Raw genomic sequence first — 12,060 nt, forward strand, 5'->3', positions numbered from 1 at the left:
AGGGACAAGTGGGAGGGGAGATTGTGAACCAAAGTACAGGATCAACCAAGACACCAGAGGTGAAATTGCGTAAGTGTGAACCCGCAAACCTTGGCTTTACAATCATCCCCACAAAGAACAATTTATATGCTTTGCAGTTACTGGGATTTTTGTAGCTCTCGGGTTGGCAAAGCTCAGGTAGGATGAAGTTGAGGGCCAATGTTTTTAAAAGTGGAGAGTGAAGTCCTTGTGAGGGACAGTATTTCCTAGTAGCCGACCCGCAGATTGGTGAGGTGAAAAGGAAAGTGTGGGCTCCTGCGCCACTTTGTCCAATTCAGAATGTTTCTTTGTTGAAGTAGAATTGAACCTTCCTAGGATCCAGACTGGAGTATCGCTGACAGCATCTGCGCAGGCTCTTGGCCAAAGTCCGAGGGCCGCATAAGAAAACGCCCACTACAGACCTGCAGGAATAGAGCAATAGCAATTACCTGGGTGCACGGAAGCCGACGACAGTAGTCAGAATGGAGAACAGCCTCGGCTACTCCCAACTGTGTCGAACCAAATTCAGTTGTCTCACAGACGTCTACCTGGGCATGACTGAGTCCATCATTGTTCTGTCCTTTGCTGGGGTTCACATGGCCCCACCATTCTGAGGAGCTATTGGTAGTAATGGTTGCCGAGGGAAAGAGTTGTTTTCAACATTTTCTTCAGTCCTATAGCCACTGGTAACTTGTAATGCTCGAAGCAGCCCTAATTAAACTCACCAGGTCACCAAAAAGGGAGGGAAAAAACCATGAAAGTGGAAGAGGGATGAGTTAAAGAAATCAGCAGGGGTGGGAGGCGCACAAGAAAAAGAAGGGCTTAGGTAAATCTGATCAAAATCCAAGTGGTTGGCCCCGAAGTCATATACATGAAAGTAACATTAAACTGACTGAGCAGGTGGTATTAATATATTTCTGGGGAAAAGGCCATGAATTTGAGAGAGAGCAAGGGGGATACATGAAAGGAGTTGAGGAAATAGTGTAATTATATTTTAATTTCAAAAATAAATATTAGAAATATATACATGTATTAAAATATAATGAAACACATTGTATATCGTTAATAGGTTCTGATAAAAACTTAAATTCACTTGTTGAAATCCTACTTTCTTCCAAGAAAAAATTTTCATAACCTTGTTTCTAAGTCCTAAATATGCTCTCAGCCTTCCCCCATTTCACTGAGAACAGAGACACAAGGGATGTAATACAATACTGTTATTAAATGTTAGGCTCTGGGGCGGGGGCGGGCTAAAAAGACAGGAGAGATTAAGGGGACATGAGCAGGGAGAGAGGCCCCTCACCCTGAGATCTAGTTTGCCTTTCGTGCTAAGTGAAGAGACAACCCGATGATTGAGTCAAATGGCCTACAGAGATACTGCGAGGTTTTCTAAGGACAGACGAAACAAGAATGTAAAACTATGAGTGCACTATGCTTACTCAGGGCTAGAGTGTCTGCCACCTTGAGTTTTGCCCGATAAGCTTCCCGATCTCATATGTCACAAAGGCACCTGACAACATCATTCACAAAAGAGCAACTCTTAAGAAAAATAAACGAAACTTTTTTATTCAGTTTTTATCTTCCCCTAAAATTTTAAGCTTTGTTGAATCATTAAAGCATGTAAATTATACCCTTTAGGGAATGTAAGCCCAAGGGCAGGATTATATGTAGTCATAGTGAAGATCGATGCAGCTCTCTTGAGAAGCCTGTGTCCTTGTCTTGGGATTATATACTGTCCTTGTCCTATATGATTCTCTGTTTAAATACTTAAACTCACTAACTTGTTTCACTTTGGTTAGTCTTCAAATTCTTTTCTGCCAAATAAAGGATTTGGCTTTTCCTGAGTGGCGGTCCCTAAGGGGGAAATGTTGGGCTGTCCTGGCTACTGCAGGCAGAGCCAGTCTCCTTGGCTGCTCTGACACCCCCCCCCCATATGTCACTCTAAACATAGTTCTTAACCTCTTTCCCTTTTGAGAATTGGAACACAAATAGCACCAACCTTCCAGCGTTGTTCTGACAATTAAAAACACACAAAATAAGTGGAAAAGTACCTGCCCCACAGCAAGTGCTTATGGGTTTACTGCTCTATAAATGATCTTTTGTGAACTTACCCCACCCCAAACTTTACTGTGCCTTTGAAGTTGGTATTCTGCCAAAGCCAACCTTTCTAATTATGCTGTGGATCTCAACTTCTCTTACCTCTCCTCTTTTTAAGTCTTATGGTATAATACATGTACCATAAAGTGCACCCTTTGAACTGTACAATAGCGCTTTTTAGTATAACCACCAAGTTAGGCAAACATCCTCACTAATTCCATCCCCCTTGTCTACATTAGAATTCACTGGTTTCCAGCCATACCATCCTACCCTACACAATCACTTATCTACTTTCTCTACACAGAAACTCATACCAGAAATGACCTTTCTTTCTAACAGTGTTCATTTTTTTAAAAAAATTGTGTACATGTGGGGATAGCATGTGCATGTATAATATATGTGCCTGCAGAATCCCAAAGAAGGTATCAGATTCCCTGAAGCTGGAGTTTCAGGAAGTTTTGAACCACCTTGTATGGGTGATAGGAACTGAACTCAGGTCCCCTGGAAGAACAGCAAACACGCTTCACCACTGAGGCATGTCTCCAGCCTGCCTCTGGCTTCTCTTATTCAACATAGTATCTTCAGACTTAATCCACGGTATTGCATGTGTCAATACTCCTTTCCTCTTTATAGATGAATAAGATTCCATTCTCTACATACAACATGTGGTTTTAGGAAGTTGGGTTGTTGTCACGTTGGCTGATTATGAATAATGCTGCTATGTACATGCATGTGCACATTTTTTGTGTGTTGTCATGTCATTTCTCTTGAGTATATATGAAGGAGTGGGATTTCTGAGTCATATGGGTCTATGTCTAACAATCTGAAGAACTGTTGAAGAGTCTTCTCCAGGTGTTGTAATCTCATATTCCTATAATCAATATAGTAAGAGTCCAAATGCTCCAGTTCCTTGCCAACACTTGTTATTGTTCGTTTTTTTTTTTTTTGCTGTGGCCATGTTAGTCCTCTCTCGGACCTACTGAACACTGCCCTGTCTCTAAAATACTCTCACTTCATCCTTATACTAAATAGTAAGCACTTCTTGAGCCTGCCATTCCATCACTTGAGCCCAGGCTGCTGTAATAGTTCTTCTTTTGGCTTCTGGGATGCCACTTCTCTTCATTCTGAGCCTTTATCGCTGATTCGTTTCTCCCTCCCCACATCCTGTAGGCAGTCCTTTACCATGTTCTTTCTCAGAGGGCAATGTAATAAGAAAGGGGGGCGGGGGGCGAGGAATATCTCCAGAAAGAAAGATCCAGCTGAGGGGATTTGGTTGTATAAGGGTATCATAGTGACACCCATAAATCAGCAAATCAGTGAAAGAGTTCCCTCCTTCTCTCTCCTCTTTCCCTCTTCTCCTCACCTTCCCTCTCTCCTCTCTCCCACCCTTCTGAGCACTCCCACTTCCTCTCACAGCTTCATAAAAATTGCATCATGACTTTTGCTAACACGCTGCTCTACAATTTGAAGAAACTTTCATATAGTGACACAATCTTCACAACAACCCTGGATGTGAGTAAAGCAGGCATCTACTAACATCCCCATTTTATGGACAAAAACTCTGAAGGTCGGAGGGACTTTTGGCTCCACGAACCATAAGTGGAAAGTGTCAAGACCAGAGTTGGGACCCAGGATTGTCCAAATTTATGTCACTACATGCTTTATGCCTTCAGGAAGCCTCGATGTTCACTTTCTGTGGATTTCCTGTTCTTTGACCTTTCTTCCCTAAGGTGTCCACAGACCTGTTTCCTGGGGTGCATTATTTTACTGTGAATTAATTCTCTGCATCTCTTCCTTGAATGTATGCTTTTTGTAAAGCAATCATATCCAATTTTTCAACCTGTAATGGAATAGTAATAGCTACATTTACAGAAAGTAATGAGTAACACTTATGCAGATGGATTGCTCTTCTCCTGACAGCTTGTCCAGGGGGTTACCGAAATCTTCCTCCTCTTTTTCCTGTTAGGACAGCCAGTTTCAGAGCATTGGCTTTCTCTGTATGCTTTAACTTGTCTCAAAACACTCTGGAAAACTGGAAGTAGTGGCACACATCTGAACATGGAAGCAGGAGGATGAAGAATTCAAGATCCTCCTTGGCTATTGTAGTAGTTTGAATGTAATTGGTCCCCATAATCTCATAGGGAGTGGCACTATTGGGAGGTGCAGCTTTATTGGAGTGGGTATGGCCTTTTTGGAGGAAGTGTGTCACTGTGGGGCAAGCTTTGAGGTTTCCTATGCGCAGGATACTGTCCAGTGTGTCAGTTAACTTCCTGTTGCCTGTAAGAAGTAGACTCTCAGCTACTACTCCAGCACCACTTCTGCCTGCATGCCACCATGCTCCCCACCATGATGATGATGGACTGAATCTCCAAAATGTAAGCCAGCCACCCTTCCTTTATAAGAGTTTCTGTGGACTGGTGTCTCTTCACAGCAATAAAACCCTAAGACAGCTATATATCAAGGTGTGTGTGTGTGTGTGTGTGTGTGTAAGTATATGTATACATATATTTGGAGAGGCCAGCCTGAGACATATGAAACACTGTCTCAAAACACTGAGCTCTTGGTCAATGAACTAGATAAAACATCTCAAATCATTGAGCACCTCATTAATTAATCATAATTAATGTATGTTAATTTCTCCAGTGCTCTGTTTTGTTCAGTACTATCTATAAAAGCAGAGTCTCTTCACCTTACTCATTGAATAGAGGCTTCTGGGGACAAGGAACAGATTTTCATCAATTGCAAGATCATGAGCCTTATTTTTACTAAAAACCCAGATGAAATTTCCTCAGTCTTAAAGTTTTCTATTAAACTTACTTATTAGTGTGTGTGTGTGTGTGTGTGTGTGTGTGTGTGTGTGTGTGTGTGTCAGAGATCGACAAGTGGGCAGAGTGCCATGGTTCAAGTGTGGAGGTCAGAGGCCAACGTGGGGGCGTTTGTTCTCTCCTTCTACCATGTGGGGGTCTCAAGGATGGAACTTGGAGCATGAGCCTTGGTGGCAAGCACCTTACCTGATGGTCTATCTCACTAGCCCTTTCTGTCCCAGAGATCTTTCCCCAGTTGCACTCAGTATACTTAAATTCCAACTCTTAAGTAGAGGGCAAGGTACTCACTTGGGGTGAGCAGCAGCTATTTTGGAGAACTCATTGTCCCACATTGGTCTCCCAAAGGAGGTCTTCTGTTTCAGACCTGTCAGGACGTCAGTGGCTTTGTCAAAGTTTAATGCTGCATGACCAGCCTGGAACCAGAGAAATATAAATTAGAAAAATCAAGTTTGACAGCTGCCTCTTCTTTTGGCCACTTTGAAACCTTTGGTATGAGGATGAGGCCAGGTAAGAAATGATAAGGAATGCACTATATTTTGTCTTAACATTTGATATTGGAATCAGTGTTTCATTGGAACTCACAATGTTGCTATCCCAGCCAGTGAGAAAGAGACGGTAGTTTAGGAAATCCATTTTGCCTAATTCCTCCATCTCTTGTTCCAGGGAATTCAATAAGTTGTTGAACCAGGCAAAAGCACCTGTCTCTCTGCAGATCCAGTAGAAATAGATCTGAAATCAGCAAAATAGTTCATATACTTTTATTAAGTATCCTTCACAATATACACTGTGATGACGTGTGTGTGTGTGTGTGTATGTGTGTGTGTGTGTGTGTGTGTGTGTGTGTAAGATACACATATAACACATATGTAAATACATAGACATATCTATGTTTGTTGATCAAGTCTAAGGGTAATGACTCACATTTATAGAGTGGAAGGCTTTTAGTTTGCATGCCCAGAGTTCTGACAAATTCCCATTACAGAAGGAACCTAAAAAGGTCATGTTTGTTACAAGGAGATCATTATGTTCAACAAAAGAAGTCACATTCAGAAAGCCGAGTATTGCAAGGCTTGTCTCATATAAGAAACATGAAAACAGAATGAGAACTATTTGAGGAAAAGCGGGGAGGCTACCAGGAGAGGGGCTGGAGAAGATGAAGGGGGTGGGTGAATATGCTCATAGTAAACGATATACTTTAATGGAAATGTCATTGTGAAATAATGCTGTGTATAATGAATACAAAATTAAAAAATGAAAAATTTTAAAGTAAAAACAAAAAGTAAAAATAAATAAAAATAAAACTGCAACTGAAAAAGAATCTTGTGAGCTGAACGGTGGTAGCACATGCCTTTAGTCCCAGCACTTGGGAGGCAGAGCCAGGCGGATCTCTATGACTTCAAGGCCAGCCTGGTCTACAGAGTGAGTTCCTGGACAGGCACCAAAGCTACACAGAGAAACCCTGTCTTGAAAAACAAAAAACAACAAACAACAAAAAGGATCCTGTGTTCATATGACCACTACTGTAGATGCAGGTACACTGACAAAGAGAAGTGAGCACTCGGGTTTGGGGGTTTTTGGGGGGAAGGGGAAGGTGTTGTTTTGTTTTCAGTATGAGATGTGAGTTCTTTTATTTATTTATTTTTTTATCATAGGCCTTAAAAAGTATTCTGTCCAAAGCCAGGTGGTGGTGTTTGCATTTAATCCCAGCACTCAGGAGGCAAAGCCAGCCTGGTCTAGTGAGTTCCAGGACAGCCAGGGCTACACAGAGAAACCTTGTCTCAAAAACATAACAAACAAAAAATATTCTGTCCAGATTATAAAAGGCTATTTTTTTCAATATTTAATATGGCAAGCAGCAATAGCTTTATTTAGTTTGAAGGATTAGAGTGCTATGGAGCTGAGAGAGAACTCCCCAGGCAGAGGTTTCGCCTCTGTACTGAGAAGATACAGACTGGACTCTAGGAGCCTGGGCTGAGCAGCCTGTTTGCTCCCGGGCAGAGGCCAAAGTGAACTGCCTAGGCATCCCCTGCTGGCGCCTCCTAGAAGCCACCTCTGTCCTCCTCAGCTAAAACTCATTCCTGTCTCCAGATAGGTTCTCCTGCCCTCCTTATTAAGGGGAAGACCTCAGGCTGTGATGGCCTCGGCCTGTCAGGGCCAGGCGGGGGGGGGGGGGGGGGGGGGGGGATGACGTGTGGGAATGTACCTTTTGTGTTTTAAGCTTGTTGTCTGCACGCTGGAATTTGTACCAGATAGATTTCAAGATGGAAGCAAAAGGGGTGACCCCAATCCCTGCCCCAACCAACACAGCCACTTCATACTGGAAAACATCTTCACTGACGGTGCCGAAGGGACCATCCACCTCAATCCTACCAAATGAGAGAAGACAATAAAGCATGAGGTCTCGTCTCCGGCCTTAGCCACAATCATCCTCCCCGAAACAAACTGCGAACCCAGCCGCTACCTGCCACTCATTTTAATCATAGGCTCGCTGACCAGACTTGCGTTTCAGAAAGGAATTGTTTTCTTTTTGATTCATCTACGTCCTGTTTTGAGTCTCTGACGGTCTCAAGGACCTACCTGGGCAATGGTGAGTGCTGTCGTTCAAATGTCCTTATGAGATTTTCTGTCCAGTCCCCTGCAGCTCGGATATGAATGGAGAAAAATTCTTCCTCTGGAGCAGAGGTCAGAGTAAAGGGATGCCATTCCAGGAAGGAAATTGAAGGGCAGTTTACAAATATATACTGTCCCACTTCCATGCTGAAGCCACGCTTTCGCATCTGCAATTCCAAAACTTTAGATGGGTGCATGACAACCTGTGAATGAAGCAAATAAACCCTTAGAGGCCAACTCCGGACATGACAAGGGCAGACATTTCAATAAAGGAGTGAAGCCTGAGTGCTTCCGACTTGTGCAGTATGAGGTCAAGTCCCCTCTGAAAGGGAGCAGCCATGACTTAGCTCCAGACGATGGTTGCAATGTGGAACTGAGATTCTGTGCTGTCAGGGTTCCTGATACTTTATGAGAAGGACAAAAAACGGCTTTGATGTGGCATTTTGATTACCATACAAAATAATGGACTTCATTATGAAATTATATATACATATCACTATGATATATATATATCACATATATAGATATAAATATATAGATATCACTGTACCTTGCTCATGTTGGCTTCATGCTTTCCCCCTCATTACTGGTTCCCTTTCTCCCCCAAATAGTCACCATTCTGCTTTCATGTCACAATTTCTTCATCCCTGCATAGTTCTCCTCTATATACATTTCTATTTAGTTCATATTTAAATTTATATTCCAAATATGAGAGAAAACATGGCATTTATTTGCCTTTCAGGCTAAACATGATAATCTCTGGTTCCATCTATTTTTCTGTAAATTTTATTCTTTATAACTTAATAAAAGCCCATTGTGGCTTTGTTTTTTCTTTTTTGGTTTTTCAAGACAGGGTTTCTCTGTGTAGTATTAGTGCCTGTCCTGTATCTTGCTCTGTAGACCAGGCTGGCCTCGAACTCCCAGAGATCTGCCTGGCTCTGCCTCCCCAGTGCTGCGATTAAAGGCATGCGCCACTGTCGCCCGGCTCCCATTGTGGGTTTTTTTTTTATCAATTATTTTTATTTATGTATGTGCTTGCTTGTCTGTGTATGCACCACATGTATGTAGTGCTCATGGAGACCAGAAAAGGGCATCAGATCCCCTGAAGCTGGAATTACAGTCATTTGTGGGCCTCATGTGGAAGCTGGGACCAGAACAAGAGCAGCAAGTGCTCTTAACCACTTAACCATCCCCCCAGTCCCCAAGAAATGTGCTTTTAAAGGGGAAACTTCCAGCCGGGCAGTGGTGGTGCACGCCTTTAATCCCAGCACTCCAGTTTCTTAAAATGTTGGTAACCATGTCTTTATCTTAGTTTGGGTTACAAGAACAATTCCGGGGCCTTAAGCACAGTGAAAACGCACTCCACCAATGAACCAGCCACATCCTCAGTCCCAGTTCACCCTCTCAATAATCACTGTGTACACCAAACAAATACATTTGTGGGTAAACTCCGGCTCAGTCCTCTCTTTGTACCCTCCAATGTAGGCCCATGCTAGTGGTTCCATAGCCCTATTTCCCACAGTTTTGTCCAGCACTGAGGAGACTCCTCTTCCCAAATCATTTTTATGCCTTTGGGGTGAACATCATGATGATTTAGTTCTGCACTCAGGTAGAACAGAGCTTTTATCACTACAATGGCAAGTGTATATTTCTTTACCTTTGTAATCACAACCTTCTGCTGGGAGCGATAAAAGCGAAGGATCCTTTCAAAGATATATAGAGCAATCGGTGCAACGATCCACTTCCAAGACTGCACAAAAACAGGGGAAAGAATGAAATTACTCTTAAATCTCTCATTCAGGACTTATTCGTGCAGCAGTTCATTTCTTCATTTAATGCATGTGTATCAAGTTCTCTACTGTGTATCATTATCTAGTCACTGATTTCAGCAACGTTTAGGAAGGAAACAAACCCCAAACAATAGTTTTGTCTCTCGTTCTGTCATTAATAAAATAGAGCATCCCCTGAAATTTACAGGTCATATCGGGAAGCAAATGCAAATGGCAAAAATAAGGCATAAGGGTACATGTGTATGTGTGTGTGTGTGTGTGTGTTTTAATTATATTTCAAATTTAAAAAATTGAAAATCTAAGAAAACATGGTCATCATGAAAAAAGTAAATGCACAATAGAAATAAATGATTAAATACAAAACTAGGGAAAATGTGTGGGAGGGTGTAGAGCGTATGGCTGGTGCTACTGGCAACAATACACCACAAAACACCAGAAGGAAGTAGACTCTCCAAAACACACTATTACTTTAGTCTGTCAAGTTGGAAGTCACCCTTTAGCGGTAATGTCCAGAACGGACTGGGATTTGGAGCAATCCACGTGTTCACACGTAGCTAATGGCTGTTGACAGCATCTTACTAGAGGGTAATTTACCAGCCCATCTCAACAGTGTCAAAGTACTCCCTCTCTTTGATCCTGGAATTTACTTCTAGAAAATAGAAATTGAAAAACAAAATAACAAGGGTGTGCATAAACCCCATGGTAACTATATTGACCAAAATATAAGAAAAAAAGTGACCAAAATGGCACATACAGATGTTTTAAAATTTTTGAAAGGAATATTTGACAATAGAGGAAAGACTCCATGACATAGATAGGATTACCTCAGGTTGTAGAACTATATTAATTTTTAATTCACTTCTATTTTATGTTTTTAAACTATCTTTAATAAATAAATGTTATTTTTCTAATTTTTAAGTGGTGGATGTGTTAAGACTATCTTTTAATAACCAAGTGTGGTAGCGCACACCTTTAATCTCAGCACTCGGGAGGCAGAGGCAGGAGGATCTCTGTGAGTTTGAGGACAGCCTGGCCTACAGAGCGAGATCCAGGACAGCCAGGGCTACACAGAGAAACCCTGTCTTGAAAAAAAAAAGAGTATCCTTTTGTAAATGTTTGTGGAAGAAACATTTGGGTAGCAAAACTGGTATCCTCACTCAGGATACTTCATGGCCAAAGTAACTCCTGAATTTAAGTATACCTCAAAACAGGCCAATCTAATGTCTCCAGGACTATATGGAGAAAATTCACTGATGAGCAATATCCTCGCCTGGATCCCATGAAGAGCAAGGCATCTAAGAGCGTAAGAGCAATGGCAGGCCCACCACTGACCTGCCATCTGACCATTTCATATGTGCATCAAGGGACTGAAAAGGTAGAGAACTACCAACTGTCTCAGAGGCTTCCACTCGGTGAAGTCCCCACTGCTGACAGGATCCACTCTAGTCCCATCCATCCGTCCCTCCACCCATTCATCTGTCTGGGTCTGATCGTGCGCTTGACCTCCACAGGCTCCCTGGTCCTGCGCCTCGCCCCTGCGGATAGACTCAGTGCTAAAGCTCTGCTCAGCTATGATGCTGGGGCTTTGCTTGAGCCATCCTCAACCGCTCTCCAGCAGGACTTATTAGCTGACTGCCACGGGTGTCTCTTTGCAGCAGTGTCATCAGCCCCTGCCTCTGCTTCCAGTAAAGTCCCCCTGCAATTCTTCAAGTTCACTGCGGCCTCTTTACTTCTTTGTAGCCATTCTAGAACCACAGAGAGAGATGGTAGATACACTTGCTAGCCCAGGCTGGCCTCGAACTCACAGAGATCCGCCTGGCTCTGCCTCCTGAGTGCTGGGATTAAAGGTGTGCGCCGCCGCCGCCGTCGCCGCCGCCCGGCCTTTTTTTTTTTTTTTTTTGGTTTGTTTGTTTGGTTTTTTTTGGGGTAGATACTTTTTTAAAGATACTTTTAAATTACTTGACGCATTAGTAAGGACCAGTCTCCTAACAGAATGCATTGACCAGGTTGTGGAGAAATACTCCTAGGTACCACTGGTAAGAATATACACATTTGTAAGTACTTGAAGAGAGTGATTAGGCAGTGTTGTCTAGACTTGAAAATTCTGATTCTGGGGGTTTATTCCATAAGTTTACTTGCATATGTTAACGACATGTATTAGGCTGTTAATTATATCATTACTTGATAGAAGCAAATATTGGAAACAAGTGTCCAGCAGTAGGACTAATTAATATAGTAAGATGTTCAGTGATGATAAAAAGAAAGAGGGATCTTATAGTGACTTGTCATGTGGGCCACATGTCAGAACCGCACATGAATATATTTGTCTTTTTCTACAATGTAAGAATTTATTAAATAGTAATAAATTTACAAGCTACTGTAGGTTGTGCTTTGAGAAGTAGTCTTGATTTTCCTTAATACCAGGCTATTGGCAAACACCATTCATATATTTCCATCTTAGTTATTAATTCTTATATAGCATATTATATGTGCGAAGCCAGCTGGGAGACCAGCTTCCACATTTTACCCCAGGGCACTCTTGAGGAGTGAAGGGTAAGAGATTTAGATAGAAGAATAGAGGGGAGAGAAAGACAGAAACAGGATAGCTTCGGGAGGGCCTGGATCAATATCCACTGGCCCCTTCTGCCTCTTCTAAAGGGCTTTTTATAGGAATGCCAAGGGGTGGAGCAAAAGACCTCCCCTAGCACAGCCAAGTGCAG

General features: G+C 42.4%; 1 protein-coding gene across 1 annotated transcript in view; it reads right to left on the reverse strand.

The window, feature by feature from the left end:
- Window positions 1–66: 66 nt before the first annotated feature.
- The window catches only part of Nox1 (NADPH oxidase 1), a 32,958-nt gene continuing 20,964 nt past the window's right edge, over window positions 67–12,060 (reverse strand). Inside the window, exons 9-14 of the mRNA XM_028875016.2 lie at window positions 9,208–9,300; window positions 7,518–7,753; window positions 7,144–7,306; window positions 5,523–5,669; window positions 5,229–5,353; window positions 67–440 (exon numbers count right to left, since the gene is read on the reverse strand). Coding sequence (XP_028730849.2) covers window positions 314–440; window positions 5,229–5,353; window positions 5,523–5,669; window positions 7,144–7,306; window positions 7,518–7,753; window positions 9,208–9,300 — 891 coding nt within the window. The 3' untranslated portion in view covers window positions 67–313. The remainder of the gene's footprint in view (window positions 441–5,228; window positions 5,354–5,522; window positions 5,670–7,143; window positions 7,307–7,517; window positions 7,754–9,207; window positions 9,301–12,060) is intronic.

This window comes from Peromyscus leucopus, chromosome X, assembly GCF_004664715.2.
Source record: "Peromyscus leucopus breed LL Stock chromosome X, UCI_PerLeu_2.1, whole genome shotgun sequence".
NCBI classification, from domain to species: Eukaryota; Metazoa; Chordata; class Mammalia; order Rodentia; family Cricetidae; genus Peromyscus; species Peromyscus leucopus.